Source organism: Sciurus vulgaris (genome assembly GCF_902686455.1).
Source record: "Sciurus vulgaris genome assembly, chromosome: 2".
NCBI lineage: Eukaryota > Metazoa > Chordata > Mammalia > Rodentia > Sciuridae > Sciurus > Sciurus vulgaris.
The window spans coordinates 174,710,342-174,730,297 of NC_136462.1; the positions used below are offsets into that span (position 1 = coordinate 174,710,342).

At 51.7% G+C, this 19,956-nt stretch overlaps 2 protein-coding genes across 4 annotated transcripts; one reads left to right on the forward strand and one right to left on the reverse strand.

The window, feature by feature from the left end:
- Positions 1–168: 168 nt before the first annotated feature.
- Positions 169–17,150, reverse strand: CDC25B (cell division cycle 25B). 3 transcript variants are annotated; one of them, XM_079127863.1, is made up of 17 exons: positions 16,931–17,150; positions 9,049–9,250; positions 8,037–8,158; positions 7,358–7,409; positions 5,522–5,563; positions 5,344–5,380; positions 5,004–5,126; positions 4,777–4,899; positions 4,471–4,605; positions 3,944–4,024; positions 3,658–3,837; positions 3,367–3,462; positions 2,827–2,889; positions 2,582–2,680; positions 2,243–2,372; positions 1,568–1,679; positions 169–1,416 (listed from the first exon to the last, which is right to left on the reverse strand). In XM_079127863.1, exons 1-17 carry the CDS (start codon positions 17,013–17,015, stop codon positions 1,383–1,385), a joined length of 1,716 nt encoding a protein of 571 aa, XP_078983989.1. In that variant the 5' UTR covers positions 17,016–17,150; the 3' UTR covers positions 169–1,382. The 3 variants fall into 3 exon arrangements, with proteins under 3 accessions (XP_078983989.1, XP_078983987.1, XP_078983988.1); XM_079127861.1 differs by having other exon boundaries at positions 170–1,416; positions 2,239–2,372; XM_079127862.1 differs by lacking the exon at positions 5,522–5,563 and having other exon boundaries at positions 170–1,416; positions 2,239–2,372.
- A 137-nt stretch (positions 17,151–17,287) lies between these two features.
- CENPB (centromere protein B) lies at positions 17,288–19,925 on the forward strand. The gene is given in 2 exon segments (XM_079127860.1): positions 17,288–17,646; positions 17,649–19,925. Coding segments are annotated over 2 exon segments (1,827 nt in total). The 5' UTR covers positions 17,288–17,567; the 3' UTR covers positions 19,397–19,925.
- The last annotated feature ends 31 nt before the right edge of the window (positions 19,926–19,956 follow it).

A 19,956-nucleotide genomic window follows, 5' to 3' on the forward strand; every position in this document is an offset into this window, starting at 1 on the left:
AGACCTGTTAATATTTTTTTCCCCTAATACTAGGGATGGAACCAAGGGGTGCTTAACCACTGAGTCACATCCCCATCCCTTTTTATATCTCACCAGGAAGCTTTCAAGCCTCTCCTGGCCTGCTTCTCACTCCAGTCCCACCACCGAGGTCTGCTGTGGTCTTGCCAAGAATTCCAGAGATCACAATGCTTTCTTAACTTGCTTAGTGCTTTATTGAACCAAGACCCTAACAGATGTCTCATTGGGCCTTCAAGCACAACCCTTCCCCCACCTTGAGATTCAGAATCCAGAGGTTGCTCGGTCCTTGGTTTAGCTGCTTCCACATTTTTTCTTGAATATTTCCAAATGCTAAGTGTAAAGACTTTTTTGTTCACACATACATTCCTGCCGCAGGCTGTCATGTTCACCAAAATGCTTCCAATTTATAAGCACATGTGTGTGCAAGGCACCATGCATCCATGGCCATCCATCCGTCCATTCATTCATCCATCCATCCATCCATCTGTGACAGGACAGCAGCAAGTTCTGACCAGTCAGGCCCCAGGGTTCACAGCAGTGGGGCCTCCAGTAGGCTCCCGATTCAGTCCTTAGCCCTTTCCCCAGGGACTTCCAAGAATAACATCCCTTTCTGGGGCAATGAAAGCCAGGACAAGGGGTAAATGACATTTGAATCTTTAACCCCAACTGGACAAGGGGAGACTACACAGTCAGTGATTGTGTCCTCAGACAGGTAAAAGACAAACAAATGAAGCATGCAGGTAATACTGCAACAGGAAAGAGTAAGAGCTTACGTTTACATGAGAGGTGCTTGGACAAAGGGACAGGAAAAAGGAAAGGCAATGTGGCAGACACACCCTTGACTCCTGCAGAGAGGCAGGGGCAGCCCTGGCCCATCCTCGTGCTCAGGTGCATGGCTGTCCTGCAGCCTCAGCTCACACATACACACACACACACACACAAAGGAGCTTTTTTGGCCAAGAAGACAAAGAGTTAACCCAAACAAGGAAGAAAAGCAAAAAGGTTCCTGCTGAACACAAAATGCTTCCTCTGAGCTGGTTTTAACCCACCGGGTTGGGCTCTTCCATGGGTGATGTTGGCACCAGGATATGGAAAATGACTGCAGTGAGACGAGGGGAATCAGGGACAGGGGCAGACAGACAGGACACCCATGCTGTCTTTCCCCTAGATAGCACCTGGGGCCTCCAGAGGGCCCATGGTACAGCAGGCACCAGGGCCTCGTGAGACGAGGATGGTGGCAGGAGGGGTGCTGGCTCCTCACTGATCTTGCAGCCGGCTACAGAGTTCCCGACGGCTCCGCTCCCCAGCCCAGCTGCGTGTCTTGAGGCGGAAGGTCCTCAGCTCGTCCTTGAAGGCCTCGTGGTTCATGGGTCGGTAGTTCTGGGGTTCACAGAAGTTCTAGGGCAGGAAAGGAGGGGTCCATCAACATGGAGGAAAGGGTAGCTTTGTGGGGGAGCCAGCCCTTCCTTCTTCTTAGGTCTATGACCTGGCCAAGCCCTTTCCCTGCAGTCTGTCACCCAGAAGCTGTGACCACCCCCACTCATGGTACCGGGTGCTGTGGGAAGAATTCCTTGTAGCCGCCTTTGAGGATATACATCTCAGGGTAGTACAGGCTGGGGTAGTCGTTGGCCGCACGGTCTCGTTCCCTAATGAATCGGCACCTGGAGCATCATGGGAGGGGATGAGGGGGATTAGAGTTGGACACATGGTGGGGTCTACATAAGGGGGCTGGTTCCCTGCACCCATTCCCTTGAAGGCCTTGGGAAAGTCACAGAAATCTTTTGAGCACGGGAATGTCAGCCATTAGAGGACCAGTCTGATGGTCTTTACTGGGCAAAAAAGAGGTTGGGGTGATGGCAGGAGGGAGGTGGTGACCTCTTTATTTTTAGAAGACCTTTGCACAGTATTCAGTAGAGAAATCTGTGGCCTAGACCAGGAAAGAAGAAGCAGGAGCGGTGATGAGAGGACACAATTCAAGAGATACATTCGGGGCTCCTGGAGCAGACTAGGTAAGGGCCAGAGAGGTAAGGGGCAAATGCTGTTCATAGTGAGGGAAAGAGGTCAGAAGCTCCAGGCCATCAGATGGGGCAAGAGCCCCAGGCTTGAAGGCTGGGCTCATCCCTCTGGTCATTCCAACAGCTCTAGCACCTACAAGTCTAGACAGGAAAGGCCAAGGACACGCAGGCACTAGCAAGATGGGCAGACAAAGCTGGGACTCACATACGGGGCCCACGCTCAGATGAGAATTCACAGTGGAAAATGAGGATGATTCTCTTGTCCAGGTTACAGGGCATGATGGGGTGCTGCAGCAGGAAAGTCTCGGCATCACGTTCCAGGGGCAAGTTCACAGCGGTCTGTCAGAGATGCTGGGGATGAGGTCACAGACCCTGCGTCTGGGAGGCAGACCCCTCCCCCTTGCTGTTCCCAGACAGGATACCCTATCTTTGCTGGGCAAGTTCCCCACCATGAGAAGGCACACATGGGCCTTCTACTGATGGAGACTTGCAGCAGGAGTCCTGAGCCGGGTGTGGTCCTCAGGCCTCTGCCCAGTGCCCAACCTCACCTTAATGTGTCCTCCTTCATATTCGTAAGGGTATCTGCAGTCCACAATCACAAACTTCTCCACGATGTTGCTGAATTTGCCGGTCAACAGGGCTACCATCTGTAGGAAGTGGTGCTACAAGGTCAAGCTGGCAGCCAAGGGCTGGCCTTTATCCTTCTGTTGGCCATTCATGTAGCCCATCCCCAGGGGAGATCACAGCCAAGAGCAGTCTAAAGACCCCTGGAAGATGACTCAACTCTGCTTACCGTTTCTGGTGAGATGTATTTGAGGTCTTGGTGTTTGCCATCCACAGTCTGTAGAAGGAAGGCCTGAAGGGAAGGCATGAAAGAAGAGAGAAAATGAAATTGGTAAGAGCAGGAGCCTGAAAAGGATGGAGCTTTGCTCCCAAGTCCAGAGGCCACACCTGCTTTGGCCTTCAAATTCAGCTCTGGTTCCCATAGCAACCAAGAGGCGCCTCCTGGGGCTGATACCCAGGGAACAACCTTCTAAGGGGAAGTAAATGAAGGAGGTAATAGAAAACATGAACTTTCTGCTTCCTGTTCCATAGGTTCTGCTATGCCTAGGAGTGAGACACGTTAGATCGGTTTGGAAATATTTTCTAAGGCTGAGGTACAATGGTTGCCTGGACAGATCTGGGGTAAAAGGAGACCAAGAAGAGCCAGAGGGAGGAGTCTGCATGGGAACAAAGGACGCAAAGATAACAAAGGAAAAATAAAAGGGAGCCCCTGGGGGGAGAGGAGGAACAGAAGCAGCTCCAGGGAAGGGGTCCCCATGCCACCCTGTACCTTGGAGTAATCTCCTATTAGTCCGCGGTGGTCACTGTCCAGGATGTTCTCAATCTCATCATGGCACAGGGACTTGGAGCGGAGGACACGGGCTTTCTGGAAGGCAAGGCAGAAGGGTGCAGGGATCAGGAGCGAGGCTGTCTCTTCTCTCAGTGCCCTATCTGGCTGCCATGCCCAGGACACCACCAGTTCCCTACCCTCTGCCATGAACCAGGCCGAGAGGGTGGCATCCCAGGTGATAGTGGCATCAAGGTGATAGTGACAGCCTAGTCCCAGGAGAACGGTACTCACAGGTTCCTCAGGCTGCTGCTGCTGCTCCTCCAGGGGGGTCACGCTCCTCCTCCGCTTATTTTGGACAGGCACATCCCTGTCCTGGGGCCGCTCTAGCCTCTTGAGGATGGGTCGGATCACACTGCAGGGCATGGATGGAGAGCGGAAGAGCCGCTGGCACTTGCTGAACATGATGAGGTCCTGGCAAGGGTGGCAGGTCAGGGATCAGAACACTCAATCCCCCAATCCCACTGCAGGGTAGGGCCTCGCCCCTGTAAGTTCTGAGGGGGCCACCCCAGAGGCACACCTGTTCCTCTTCCTTATCCAAGGTCTTGACCAATGGGCCGCTAATGAGGCTCTCCATGCCTGGGGGAACTGCATCATCATCCTAAGATCAAATCAAATCGGCAAGGACACAGTCACAACCACAGGCACAGGTCAAAGCCCTCAGGCCTGAATCCTCCAACACAGCCTTCTCTGCCTCCCCCACCCCACCACTGCAAACACCAGGCCAGCAGCCCTCCTAGACCCTGGTAAGTTTCTCTACCCAGAACAGCACCCCTGACCCCCAAAGCTGTAGGAACCTACTTGCTGTTGGGGCTTGCACTGGGCTGTGCATGTCCCTTCACCCTGCCCGGCTTCCCTTCCACTGTGGCACCAGTCATCTGCCCTTCTGATTGGCCAGAGATCAGGCTGTGACTTAGTTACCTCAAATTCTCCTTCAGACATTGAAATGAGGTCATGTCTTGCTGCATGATCCCTAGATCCTTTGACACCCCTGGGGGCCAGCCCAGAGAGAAAGAGATAGGGACTGGACGGGCTGAGACTGTTAACCTTTAAGTCACTCTCCAGGATGTCCACAAATCCATCATCTTCCTCAGTAGCCACCTCAGCAGGGGTCAGGGAGAAGCAGGATTGAGCTGAGGGGCTCAGCTCCTCTACTTCTATCTTCCGCTCAGGTGTAAGACACTGCCAGAGTGACAAACAGGCACAGCTTATTCAGGGGTGGGGACCAGAGTCAGTCCTCAGCCCCTTCCTTCTGAGGACAGATCCTCAGTGCCTAGGGGGGTCCCACACCACCCTTTCCTTCCCCAAGCTGTGTCCTAAGGGCCCTGCAAAGGGTCAGCCATCTTCATGTACCATCAGGTCAGGGGCTGAGCTTGGCCTCTGGGTAAAGGCCTCTCTGCGGCTGGCCCACTCTGCTAGAGCATGGGTAGGGCTGGGATGTGTGGGGTTCCATGGCATCTTGAAGACAAATCCATTCTGTGGGTGAGATGCGAGAGGAGGCATCACTGGATGCTAGAGAAGCACCGGTGTGCCCTCCTCTCTCCCTGGAGTTCTCCCATTCAGGCCTTCCAGAAGCTCACATTTTCTTTGTCCTCCCCAGGATTGCTGGCAGCTCTGCCACCTGCCTCACTCTTCCTCCAGCTTTCCAGTGCTTGGGAGTTGGTGATGTTGCGTAGCACAGGGCTGTGGCCCAGCAGCCGTACCTAGGGAGCCAGGAAGGGCAGCAGGTACAGAAGGCTGCATTTCTTGGCCACCAGCCTAGACCCTATTCTCTTCTGCCCCTCCTCCAACTCCCCTGGCCTGCTCAGCCACCTGTGAAACCCCATGTTCACCGGCCAACTGGGAGGCGACCCTGAGATGCCTCTGCCCCTACTCAGTCAGCACTTGTATGTTTTCTGTTGGGTCTTAGGGAATACTTACCGGCAAGGACTGGAAACGTCTGATGGCAAACTGCTCACTACAGAAGGAAATGGGGACAGGTCAGGGCTGAAAGTCCCTGGGGACAGGGACTAAAGGCAGGTAGGATATCCCTCCCCTAGATCCCTTGACATCACTGGGGGCCAGCTTGTCATGGGTAGAGAGGGTCAGGAACACTTACTTTCGAATAACCCGGCTGGATGCCTGGATGGCCTGCTCAAACCTAGGAGACAGAGGATGTGACCCTCTTCCTTTACAGCCCATCACCCACCCCAGCACCAGGCCCCAAATCATAAGGCCCAAGGACCAGGGCTTAGGCCAAGGCAAAGGGAGGGGGAGGAAGAGGCCCACTGCCAGTGGGGCCCAGGTACTGGGGAGGGGGAGATGAGAGGCAGCCTGGAATTTTAAAGGCTTCCCTGAATGCAAGAGGGCCCAGAGACAAGCAGTGATGGAGACAGCTGGGGCAGGTCACAGGGTCACTGAGGCGTCACCAAGGCAACAGTCTCGCCAGCCTGCACGCAAGCCTTCCACCTGTATGCAAATCACCTAAGCAGGACCATATGGCTGCCAGGGAAGGCATCCATTCACCCTGTGATGACAGCCACGGGCATCCAGCAATATGAGTTTACTCAGGGGTGAATGCCAGCAAGGCTGAGCTCTCCTCCCCGTGTGAGGAGCTGGTCTGGCTCCTTCCAAGACAGGGGCCTGCTTTAATGGCTCCCTGGGCCAGCCCTAGTCTGCCACAGCAGACCCCCTAGTGACAAATGTGCAGGGTCACATCCTTTCCTCCCTCCTATGGAATTTTCCAGGACCCAGCCTCTGTTCCACCCCTTCCTCCTGCCTTAGAAGAGGCCAGCAGGCAAGGAATTCCAACAGATGTTCCTTTTGAGGCTGAGACATAAGCTTCTGTATATAGGCCCCGCCTCCCAGCTATGTTACTGGAGACCACCTGCCACGAGGAGCTTTTGTGCATGTGTGTGTGCACACGCTCTCACACACACCAGCTTCTTTCTGAGAAACTATAACCGTCAGAGCAGGTGCAGAGGTGGGCCCCCTGCCCCTTGGGCCGAAGTGTCAAGGGGTATCCTTGTCCCCCCAAGAAAGGGCTGTACCCAGCCAACTTGGCATCAGGCATGACCAACTTAACTGGCTTCATTCCCAATTTGCACCTGGTCTTTAGGGGTAAGACAAGAGCAACTCTGTGTTGCCACCAAAAAACAACCTGCAGTTCCCCTCCACCCCCACTCAATTCTGTTTCCTGTTTGTGAACACACCCTGCACCCCGCCCAGTGGGATCAAAAGTTAAGGGAGGAAATATCACTGCCCTAAACCCAAAGCCACAGTCCCCTCAGCCCAGGCTGGGGATACCCAGCTGCCCCCAGTAATGGTTGGCAGCTGCTCCATCTGTCTGGGCCTTAACAGCTGGATGGGAACAGCTGTGCTCTGGAAGGCACTACCCATGCCCCTTAACAAAGGGAAAGATATCTGCCCAGAGCAGAGCCCACCGGCTCTTTACTTCTTCTAGCAAAGGGCTTGGTCCAGGGGTTGGCCAGAGAGTAAAGTGTCATGAAACTAGAGATTGCTGATGGGCCAAGGGCCAAATCAGTCTGCAGCCAACTGTGCTCTATTTGGCCTAAAGCACGTTAAAGTTTTGAATTAGAGGGACCATACTTTTAGGTCCCTCTACAGCCCATACAAAAGGTATATGGGGTGGGGGGGGGGGGAAGTAACATATAGGGTTGGACTGAAAAACAGGACTTGGTTAGTGGGAGCCATCCTCTGCTCCCAGGGAATGCCGTCCCTACCACCCCTGAGCCCACTCTCATCTGGTTCCCATAAGAGCAGACCCTTCCCTGAAACAGAACAGATTCCCAAGGCCTAGGAAAGTCAACCAGCCCAGACATATGTTGAGGGCTCTGGCTACTTTCCCTGGACTCCCCACTGAGTTTGTTAGAACTAGGATTCCCAAAGGTAAGTGGTGAATCCTTGTAGTAGGGATCTCCCCCCCTCTACTTACGTCTGTTCTGCCATCTGGGGGTCCATAGGGCTGGGGGAATCCATGCAGAGACCTAAGGGGACAGAGCACCTTGATCTGAAAGTAGCATTTTCTGTATACTTTCCCCACAGCATCCAAGGAAAAGAAAAAGAAACCTATTTCTATTTTAAATCTGGACACCTTAAAAACAAAACAAAAACCTACACATGGTTCCTGAGGGTGACACACTGCCCATCAAAAGACACAGGGCTTCACTCCCTATGGGAACCTCCTCTATGCATGTTTTTAAGATCACAGTGCTTTCCAAGCACTTTTCTTAAATTGATTTAAAATAATTTGGAAGACACAGTGGCTTTTTAGAAAAATATTCTAGACTATAAAAGAATGCTCTAAAAGACCAACTTTTAGTAAATGCCTTCCAGGTGGGGCTGTGGTTTAGAGATCTTGGCACCTGGTTTTAAATAGGTAAGATCTCACCTTGCAGAAGGCCCCACCCTCCCACCTCTCCACTGACTGGGTTGGGCGTGGTGAGCCTCACCAGAGGTGTGTCTTCCAGCTTTGTGGGCAGGGTGGGGGAGGTTGCTAGGCCCACCAGGTTGTCGGAAGGATGTTAATCTGATTGACAGGGAAGGCAAGAGGCCCAGGCGGTTCCCCCACCCTCCTGGCACTTGGAGAGGTCCCCAGAGACCCCGGGTCTCACCTGCATCAGAAAATTCAGAGGACTCTGATGACAGAGAAGATTCAGATGCCCGTCTTGACAGGGATAGGCGTGTCAGACGACTTCGAAAGGGCAGGCTCCCTAGGACACTCTTTGGGGTCTCGCTGGGGAAGGAGAAGGGACCCAAGAAGGGACCCAAGGAAGGAGAAAGGTAAATGTAGGACTCAAGGGCTGGTAGGCCCACGTTCCCACATTCCACCACCTCTGAAGGGCCCACCCAGCCTCCACATTGTCCCAGGGAGTCAGGGAAGAACAGGCTTGCTGAGGGAAGAACTTGTGGGAGGTAATCCCCTCAGATCTACCACTCCTCTCAGGTCAACAAAGCTCCATCTATTAATTGTCTTGTTTGGATTGACTGGTTTAGGAAAGATTCTCCCAGGTGCAGGGAGAGATGAGCCCAGGAACAAGAGCAAGGAGGCTGGGCTTGACACCAGCCTGGGGGTCAGAGAGGGGCAGCGCTAGAGAACCTTCCCGGCTCTCGGACCCGCACCCATTCAAGCACCTTCCCGGAGGAAGGGCCAAGACCTGGGTCTCTATTGCTGCTGGCAACCCAGCCTGCACCCTCCCGACACCCTACAGGCTTGCTTAGGGAGCGGGATCCTTCTTTAATCGCTATCCCTGGGGGCAAAATGGGAGTGGGGGGGGGTGGCAGGAAGCAGAGGGTTGAACCTTTGAGAATCAGAGCTTTGCCATCCTCAGGTTCCCCCTCCAGGTCCGGGATTCCCTGCCTGGGGCAAAATGGTGGCTATTGGGACAGTGATTAGGGAGACAGCGTGGTAGAGACACAACGAGGGAGGGGGAGGGGAAAAGAGGGTCCTATCAGGTCACCTGGAGGGTGTGAGCCACAATCTGTCTCAGCGCCCTTACCCCGGGCTCCAGAAGCAGGGGCAAGGGTATCTCTGCTCTGTCCGGAAGCCTCCCCACTCCCTTGTGGATTCGTCTCCCGTGCCCAGTGTCCCAGGATCCTAGCCCCGGCCTCCTCCGGGCGTCTTACCTGCCAAGCCCGGCGAGGTTGTGCATGGTCTGGGTCAGGGTGGTGACCGGAGAGGAAGAGGCAGCGCGCTCCGGGGACCCCAAGAGGCCTTGAGTACCCAGCCAGAGACCCGGGAGGTGGCCTGGACGCTGGGCGCCCCCGCGTACTACGGCAGGATTGAGAGCCGAACTTGGCGCAGGCTCGGGCTGGGGCACCTCCATCGCTGCGGGGCGGGCAGAAGGCTGGCTGCAGGGCCCGGCGCAGGACGGCCAACAGACGCACAGCACAGCTGGCCGGGACCAGGGAGGGTGCAGGCCGGGGTGGGAGTAAGGGAGGGAGGGAGGAAGAGCAACGGGACCCGGAGCGAGGGAGCCCAGGGGGAGAGGGATGCGGGGAGGGTGGGGAGGGGTGGAGGGACGCAGGACTCAAGCTGCTGCCGGGGAAGCCTCTAGTTGCAGCTGCCACCTCCACCTCCTTATATATTCGAAAAATAACAGCGGCCGCGCCGCCGGACGCCACCAATGGGGGCGCGGGTTAGAGGAGGGCGGGACCGAGGGCGGGGCCCGCCGGGTGAGCATCGCCTAGGCTGGACAAACCCAGCCCGCCCACTTTCCAGGCTTTGGGTGAGGCACAGGATTTGGGGTTTAAGGCACACCCACTCATCCCCAGCCCGGGGGCACCAGGATCCTGATCTCCAGAATTGCGCCTCTTGGGACAAGGTGTGGAGCAACACACCCCCAGAGGAAGCACCGACCTCCTAGGGTGGCATCAGAAGGACCCCCCCCCCCCCCGCCCGCCCCGCAGCGGTGTAACATTGCGCACGATCACCGGAGGAACCTTGAGATGCTCCACCTGGCTCCAGGAAGTTTGCCAAACACAGCTGTGCTGAGGGTCTGCGTTCCCTGTTCCATTTTAGGGACAGAGGCGTTGAGGCATGGAGAAGTTCATTAATTCCTTCAAGGTCACACGATTGGGCGAGTGGAGCCAGGATATGCTTCCTCCCAGGAGCCTCTGATCCCAGCAGCCTACCTGTCCACGCAACCCTCAACGCCAAGCAGCCGCAGAGCGTAATTCGCAGACCGAGCCCTTTGCGCAGGAGGTGGGCAGGCTGTGGGGACTCAATCGGAACTGACTCGCACTTGGGGGAGACCCCCAGGTTGGACCTGACCCAGTTTTTTCCTGGCAACTCCAGAGAAATCTCTCACAGTTGGACTAGGCATGGATTTCTTTCTTTTCTTTTTTATTTTTGGTATTAGGGATTCAACTCAGGGGCGCTTAACCACTGAACCACATCCCCAGCCCTTTTTATTTTTTTATTTTGGGGCAAAATCTCGCTATGTTGCTGAGTCTGTTTTTGAACTCGCGATCCTCCTGCCTCAGCTTCCCCAGTAGCTGGGATTACAAACCCTCAGCGCTCGGTTTAGGCCTGAATTTATGCCGCGGGAATTTGGGGGGTGTCAGCGACCAAAGAAGTATCTCATCTCATTAATGGCTTGGCTAATTTGGTGTCAATGACACCATATTGTTTAATTGGAGTTTCTTTGATGAGGAGGGAGGCTGAATTTGTCATTAGTTTAGAATGATCATCTTCTAATTATCTAATCATCTTCCAGCCAAGCCCATTTGCCTGGAAGGAGGGCACCCAAAAGCTAGCTTTTGCATCCCATCCCCTCAGGGAAGAGGCGGCCCCTTGCTGGGAGCTGGGAAAGCTGGAGTTGAGTACAGTTTTGCACACTTTCCCTTGCAGTCCCAACTATTTGTCCTAGGGCACTAGGTGGAGGTGACAAAAGGGAGGACTTGGTGGGGTCAGTGGGCACCAGGTGGGTCACCAAATGTGAGAAGGAAGACCTTAGCCTCTGAGAGGAGGGACCAAGGTAGGAACTGTGACCTTTCCTTCTCAGTATTTTGCCCAGCTCCTACACTATGCTAGGCACTATACTGCTGAGGCATTCCGGAATACCTTATTTGTGTGTGTGTGTGTGTGTGTAGGGGGGTTTATTTAATTTATTCGTTTAAAGTATACAATTCAATACTTTTAGTGTGTCCAGAGTTGTGCAACTATCATCACAATTTTAGATCATTTTTACCCCACAAAAAAATGTCCTATTCATTTTCAATGACTCTCTGTTTTGTCCAATCTCCATACCCAACCCTTCCACAAATATAACTAACCTCTAAATGACTTCCTGTCTCTCTTTTATTATAGATTTGTTTATCCTTGGCAATACCTTTTTTCTTGTTCATTCTCCCTGGGTCTCAAGCTAGAAATCTTCAGCTCCTCTGTACAGTAAAGGCCTTAGCTCCAGGAGGAGGGGAATGCACTGTGAGAACTCCCACCCCAACGACTAGCAATGAAACCGGCCCTGAGGGTTCAGTTAGAGAATCCACACAGCAGGGCTCCACCTCCCCACCACCTCCCCCACACACATCCCCACAGGGTATGTGAGGGGGAAACCTGTTGTGTGGATTCTGCAAATCCCAGGAATCCTTTGGTATCCCACAGGTGGAGGCCCATACATCAGCTCTGTGTGTCTAGCTGAATCTCCTTTTGCCAATTAGATCATGGAGTATGTGCTCGATTAAAAAAACAAAAAACAAAAAGCCAGTCCATAAAAATAAGTTAAAAGAAACATTCACAACCAGCATAGTAAGGACCAAATCCAGCCACATCCTGTTCAGAACACTAGAGGACTATAGAAGGCTCCATCTTCCCAAGGAAGCAAACACCATGGGTCTTAGCACATCAAACTCTAGATTCATTCAAGAACATCTGATGTGCCCCCTGGGGCCTGGGCAGAAGAGCAGGAAACATACTTCTTGGTGGTGTTGTTTTGACTTGTAATGAAAACTTTAATGCTACTAAATAAATCATTTTTAAGCTTGTCAGTTACCTTTAAGAGTGCCATGCTATTTTACTCTATGATACTATTTTTTAAAAATTATTTCCACAGTTTTTAATTGGTGCATATACTTCTTCATGTTTCCATAATCCCTTCTGATTCTCCAAGTCAGCTCCCACACAGCATAACCTTTGTGGGATGCCCCCCACCCCCAGGGTTTTTCTGTCTTGGCTCATGACATGTTTAATGTTTTGTTGTTGTGTGTGTATGTATATGTGCTAAAGATCAAACCTAGGGTCTCCTGCAAGCTAGGCCAGTGCTCTTCACCAAGTTACAACTCCGGCCCTTCTTTTATTTAATTAATTATTTATTTGGTACTGGGATTGAACCCAGAGGGAATTTTACCAATGAGCCACATTCCCACACCTTTGTATGTATGTATGTATGTATCTATTTAAATTTTTGAGACAGGGTCTCACTAAGTTGCTTAAGGCCTTGCTAAATTACTGAGGCTGGCCTCAAACCTGTGATCCTCCTTCCTCAGCCTCCTGAGTCATTTTTATTTTTATTTTTAGACACAGTCTTGACAGTCTGGCCTCCCACTTGTGATATTCCTTCCTCAGGTTCCTGAGTTGCTGGGTTACAGGCGTGGGCCACCACACCCAGCTATGTCAAATGGTTTTCAAAAATGGTTACATGGCACCACAGATTCAGACAAAGGTGAATATTTAAATGTTACAAAAAGGCAGGGAAAAAGTCAGTTCCCCTGCAACCAGTGTTTAGGACCCCTCCCCAGAGGCAGCTACTATTGTAAATTTGTTACATATTCTCCTAAATATAGTCTACTGCCAAAAGAAATGTAATGGCAGGCATGAATGTGAGCCCCAGTATGGAATTTAAAATTTTCCAGTAGTAACCATGTTTTTTTAAAAAAAAAGGAAAATGAGAGTAGAGCATGCCTGTAATCCCAGAGGCTTGGGAGGTGGAAATAGGAGGATCACAAATTAGAGGCCAGCCTCAGTAACTTAGAGAGGCCCTGTCTCAAAATAAAACATAAAAAGGACCTGGGATGTAGTTTAGTAGTTGAGTGTCCTTTGGTTCAATCCCTTCTACCAAAAAAAGTAAAAAGGAACATGGGAGGTTACTTTTAGTATGTCTACGTGTCAATAATTATTATATTTTATATAATATAATAATCCAATAGGTAGCTTTAAAATCTGGATATCTTTAAAATCCAGTATGCATGTTACACTCACAGAATATCTCAACTTGAACTTGCCACATTTCAAGGGCTCCATAGCCACATGGAGTTACTGAACAATGCAGGAATATATGTCTACAAGCATATGTATGCCTCTACTTAAAAAACTACAAAAACAGCTGGCTGAGGTGGCACAGGCCTGTAATACCAGTGGCTTGGAAGGCTGAGACAGGATGATCGCGAGTTCAAAATCAACCTCAGCAAAAGCGAGGTGCTAAGCAACTCAGTGAGATCCTTTCTCTAAATAAAATACAAAATAGGGCTGGGGATGTGGCTCAGTGGTTAAATGCCCCGAGTTCAATTGCAGGTACCAAGAAAAAAGAAAAAAAAAAAAACCTACAAAAACAATATATGAAACATTGTTCCATACCTTTCTTTCTTCTCTTTACTTAGAGATGGATCCATATTAGTACCATAATGACCTGTGCTTACTCAAGTCCCTAATGCTGAACATTTTTAGCCTTATCTCCAGATTTTGTATTTTATTTAGAGACAGAATCTTACTGAGTTGCTTAGGGCCTCACTAAGTTGCTGAGGCTGGCTTTGAAATCGAAATCCTCCCAAACAGCTCGGATTACAGGTGTGTGCCACCTCACCTGACTAGGTTATTAGCTTTGACAATGATTACAGCAAGTACATCTGTTGGTGCCTGTGTGCTGCTTATCTATAGAATAAATTCCTAAGAAGGGACTATTGGGAGGAATAGCATTTTGTATTGAAATCTCCTTTTCCCTTTTCCTGAGTCTTTTTTTTTTTTTTTAATTTTTAGATGTTGATAGATCTTCATTTTATTTACTTGTTTATATGTGGTGCTGAGAATCGAACCCACATATGCGAGGCACATGCTCTACCACTGAGCCACAACCTCACTTATCTCCTTAAACTGAGCTATTGAAAGGACAGGAATCAGGTCATTCACCTATTCCAGTCTCCAGGCATTTTTCATAGATCCAAGACCAAGGTTGGTCACTGACCTTAATAATCCACTTCTAAGGATTTCATTTAAGGAGAGGATAAAAGTGTACATGGAGATATGTGTATTGAGTCATTATGTTTCAATACAGAAGGTAGCTTCTCTGTATCTACAATATCTGCAGACTTTAAAGAGAAGGGGCACTTGGGAGGCTGAGGCAGGAGGATTGAAGTTCAAGGCTAACCTTGGCAACTTAGTAAGACCCTAAAATAAAAACAACTGGGGATGTACTGGGTTCAATCCTCAGTACTTTGTGGTGCTGGGGATTAAACCCAGGGCCTTGTGCATGTGAGGCAGGCACTCTACCAACTGAGCTGTATCCCCAGCCCCCAAAACAGGCATTTGAGCAGAGATGCCCGACATCTGATGGGCTCAATAAGCAAAATGTCAATTATTGAATGATTACATATTGGGTTCCTAGAAAATGGCAATTAAAAATATTTTGAGGTTTTATTTATTTATTTGGTACTGAGGACTAAACCTAGGGATGCTCTACCACTGAGCCACATCCCCAGCCCTTTTTATTTTTAACTTTAAGATAAGGTCTCACTAAGTTGTTTAGGGTCTCACTAAATTGCTCAAGCTAGCCTCAATTTTTTTTCCACTTTTTATTTATTTATTTATTTAATTTTATTAAATTTTTGAAATTTTTACAGACTGCATTTTGCATTTCAATTCATTGTACACAAATGGGGTACAACTTTTCATTTCTATGGTTGTACATGATGTAAATTCACACCATTCATGTAATCATAAATATACATAGGGTAATACTGTTTGTTTCATTCTACTATCTTTCCATCCCCCACCCTCTCTCACCCAATTTTCCTCTACATCATCCATTTTTATCTACATCATCATTCTTCTCTTCCCCCTGCCACCCCACCTGGTTATATATCGTCATCCACTTATCAGAGAAAACATTTGGGCTTTGGTTTTTTGGACTTGGCCTATTTCACTTAGCATGATATTTTCCAACTTCATCCATTTACCAGCAAATGCCATAATTTTATTCTTCTCTATGGCCGAGTAATATTCCATTGTGTATATATACCACAGTTTCTTTATCCATTCGTCAGTTAAAGGGCATCTTGGTTGGTTCCACAATCTAGCTATTGTGAATTGAGCTGCTATGAACATTGATGTGCTAGCCTCAAATTTGTGATCCTCCTGCCTCTGCCTCCTGAGTCCCTGAGGCCACAGGTATGTGTTACTGTGCCCAGCTTGGAAAATGGTATTTTGAACTTTTCCTAGTGTAAAAGAAGCATGAAATTCACTTATGTTGATATTTGTTAACATGAAAATATGTTTATAAAATGGGCTACAAGTAGTATACCGAATGTGTCCCATTAAAAACAATACACACGGACCAGGTGTGGTGGCATAAACCTGTAATCCCATCAATTTAAGAGGCTGAGGCAGGAGGATCACAAGTTTTGGGCCAGCCAGATCCTGTCTCAATATAAAAAAATAAAAAGGACTGAGGATGTAGCCCAGTAGTAGAACAATCCTAAATTTAATCCCTAGTGGGGGGAAAAAAACAACAGAAACAAAAAACAACTTGTGTCTGAACATATGAAGAGCTCCTAAAAGTGAAGAAAAGATGGGCTGGTAGTGTACCTGTGGGAGAATATGGGCTTAGCAATGCATAAGGCGCTGGGTTTGGTTCCTAGCACACACATGTACCCATATACATAAGGAAAGAAGAAAAAGAAAAGAAAGATAAATATAAGAAATACAGTCAAAGGATAGGACTAGAAAATTCACAGCTAGGTATGGTGGGGCACACCTGTAACCCCAGCAATTTGGGAAGCTGAGGTAGGAGGATGGCAATTTCAAGGCCAACCTCAGCAATTTAGCAAGGTTCTAAGCAACTTAGCAAGACCCTGTCTCAGAATAAAAACTAAAGGAATAGGGATCCCTGGGTTAAATCCTTAGTACCAAAAAAAAAAAAAAAAAAAAAAAAAAAACCCACAGGACTCAAATGCCAATAAACATATACATTAAAACAACAATGAGTTGTACTTGGTTCCCTTGGCTTTTAGACCACACTGGCCTGGTTTTCCCTTGTGGCTTCAGCTGCTCCTTATGCTTCTGTCCATGGGCCCTTAATCTTGGAGCACCCAGGGCACTGTCTTTGGTCTTCTTTTCTTCGCATCTACACCCATTCACTGGAACCTTCTTCCAGTACCAGGTCCTCAACCTGTCTCCTAGGGTTGTTGCTCTGCCAGACTTTTTAAAAACACTGCAATGAAATTGTTTTAAGAACTCATGATTTTTATGTGTTTGGTGCTGGAGGAGGAGGTTTCATGGATTTTTGTGTATAAATGCATATGTATATTCAAGACAATTCATTTTCAATAAGCATTTTCATATGTATATTCATTTATACAATTCATTTTCTATAGGTGCAAAGATGCATTTATGGCTATGTGTGTGGAAAACTCCAGGCAGTGAAACACTGAGATGTTATCAGTGTTTATCTACAGATTGTGGGGTTACTAGAACTTTTTAAATGTCATTAGCACCACCAAATAGATTCAAAACTGTCGTGTTGTCTATACAAATAATCGAAGTGTGTAACAATAGGTTACGTGTGTTAGTGTTCATCCACACTTAGAACTATGTACAACTCTTAGAAAAGCATTGTTCGCAATGACATTTACCAATATGGTAAAATTATTATCACTTGATTCTAGATAAAACAGTATGAGATGCCAGATATACGGTCACATAGCCTGATGCGTTTTATACAATCCATTTTAAAACAAACAAACAAAAAACCTGTGCCTGGAGAAAAGACTGGAAGGAAATGTATCAAAATGTTACCTGCGCATCTCTCCAGGTGCTGGTGTGAAAAGCGATTATTTAGCTTCGGGTATTTTTCAGTTTCCGGAAAAAAAATGTGGGTCATTTTTACCCTAAACCTAAGGCGGCGAGGGGAGCTATTTTGCTTTTTATACAGCAAATCGCTCTCCACCCAGAGCAGTGGCGGCGCTGCGCGTCCTCGCCCGTCCGGTTACCCGCGGGTCACCCGGAGGCCCGAGCACTGGCGGGTCCCGCAGGCCGCAGCGCCCCCGGTGGCAGGTCCGGGGCGGCGGGAAGGGGTGGGCGCCGAGGACCGGGAGGCGGCGCCGGGCGTCCCCGCGCTTCCCGCGAGATCCCGCTCCGCCCGCTCCGCCCCGATCGCCGCGCTCCCAGATCCCCGCGCCGCGGCACTTCCTGCCTTCTGCGCCCGCGCCTCCCACTCTCACCCGTGCCCGTCGCCTGCCGCCAGCCGCCCGGCGCCGCCCCAGGAGGTGCCCCCGGCCCGGCCGGGTCACCGCCCCGCCGCCGCCCCGCGAGCCGCTTTGTCTCGGGCGGGGCGCGCGGGGAGAGGCCGCCAGGTGCCCCCCGCCGCGGGCCCGGGCCCCCCGCCCGGGGCGGCGGCGGCGGTGCCGGGCCCCGGGGCGGGGGGCGCGCCGGGATGGGCCCCAAGCGGCGGCAGCTGACGTTCCGGGAGAAGTCGCGGATCATCCAGGAGGTGGAGGAGAACCCGGACCTGCGCAGGGCGAGATCGCTCGGCGCTTCAACATCCCGCCGTCCACGCTGAGCACCATCCTGAAGAACAAGCGCGCCATCCTGGCGTCGGAGCGCAAGTACGGTGTGGCCTCCACCTGCCGCAAGACCAACAAGCTGTCCCCCTACGACAAGCTCGAGGGATTGCTCATAGCGTGGTTCCAGCAGATCCGCGCCGCTGGCCTGCCGGTCAAGGGCATCATCCTCAAGGAGAAGGCTCTGCGTATAGCCGAGGAGCTGGGCATGGACGATTTCACCGCCTCCAACGGCTGGCTGGACCGCTTCCGCCGGCGCCATGGTGTGGTGTCCTGCAGCGGCGTGGCCCGTGCCCGGGGACGAAACAGTGCTCCCCGGACCCCAGCAGCACCTGCCAGCCCGGCTGCGGTGCCCTCGGAGGGGAGTGGTGGGAGTACGCCCGGCTGGCGCGCCCGGGAGGAGCAACCGCCGTCGGTGGCCGAGGGATACGCCTCCCAGGACGTGTTCAGCGCCACTGAGACCAGTCTTTGGTACGACTTTCTGCCCGACCAGGCGGCGGGGCTGTGCGGAAGCGATGGAAGGGCGCGCCAAGCCACCCAGCGCTTAAGCGTCTTGCTGTGCGCCAACGCCGATGGCAGCGAAAAGCTGCCCCCTTTGGTGGCAGGCAAATCAGCTAAGCCTCGTGCGGGACAAGGTGGCCTGCCCTGCGACTACACCGCCAACTCTAAGGGTGGTGTCACCACCCAGGCCCTGGCCAAGTACTTGAAAGCCCTGGACACCCGAATGGCTGCAGAGTCTCGCCGGGTCCTGCTGCTGGCTGGCCGCTTGGCTGCCCAGTCCCTGGACACCTCAGGCCTGAGGCACGTGCAGCTGGCCTTCTTCCCTCCGGGCACTGTGCATCCCTTGGAGCGGGGAGTGGTCCAACAGGTGAAAGGCCACTACCGCCAGGCTATGCTGCTCAAGGCCATGGCTGCCCTAGAGGGCCAGGATCGCTCAGGCCTGCAGCTGGGCCTCATGGAGGCCTTGCACTTTGTGGCTGCAGCGTGGCAGGCGGTGGAGCCTTCGGACATAGCCACCTGCTTTCGGGAGGCTGGCTTTGGAGGTGGCCCTAATGCCACCATCACCACTTCCCTCAAGAGTGAGGGGGAAGAGGAGGAGGAGGAGGAGGAGGAAGAAGAAGAAGAGGAGGAAGAAGAGGAGGAGGAGGGTGAAGGGGAAGAGGAGGAGGAGGAGGAAGAAGAAGGGGAGGAGGAGGAGGAAGGAGGGGAAGGAGAAGAGTTGGGGGAGGAAGAGGAGGTGGAGGAGGAGGGTGATGTTGATGACAGTGATGAAGAAGAGGAGGAAGAGGAGGAAAGCTCTTCCGAGGGCTTGGAGACCGAGGACTGGGCCCAGGGAGTAGTGGAGGCTGGAGGCAGCTTTGGGGGTTACAGTGCCCAGGAGGAGGCCCAGTGCCCTACCCTCCATTTCCTGGAAGGTGGGGAAGACTCTGAGTCAGACAGTGAGGAAGAGGAGGAAGATGAGGATGAGGATGAGGAGGATGAAGACGACGAAGATGATGATGAGGATAGTGATGAGGTGCCTGTACCCAGCTTTGGGGAGGCCATGGCTTACTTTGCCATGGTTAAGAGGTACCTGACCTCCTTCCCCATTGATGACCGTGTGCAGAGCCACATCCTCCACTTGGAACATGATCTGGTCCATGTGACTAGGAAGAATCACGCCAGGCAGGCGGGAGTTCGGGGTCTTGGACATCAAAGCTGAGCCCCTGGGCATAGCCATGCGCCTGACCCAGAAGGGCAGCACCCGCCCTAGGGCAGAGAACTCTGTGCAACCACTGTGGATGGAGCCAGAGGGGGAGCCCCAGGGCCTTTGGTAATGTTTCCTGGCCCTGCCGTAGGCCCAGGGACTGAGGTCTGCCTCACTGCCTGCTATTGCCTCTTTCTCAGAATCCTTTCCTCCCCATTTGCCCCTGGGCTGGGGGACCAGGTGGGGTGAGTGGGGAGCTGTCCGGTGCTACCACACCGTGCCATCAGTGGACTAGACCATAGTGGCAGCCAGGGATGAGCCCTGGAAGCTCCCGGCCGGAGAGTGCCTCTCCCCCTGCCGTCCACACCAGGTCTTCGGCGGGGGGGGACCTCAAAGCCATTCTGGGAAGGGCTCCAGAGGAAGGTCCAGCCTGGGTCCCCACAAGGCTGGCAGCCCCACCCCCACCCTTGGGCCGCCTCAAGAAGCACAGTCTAACTCATGGCAGGCTCCTGAGCCTGCCTCTGCCTGCTTTCCACCTCCCTAATCCCTTCCTTTGGCCCAGTCCTTATGACTTT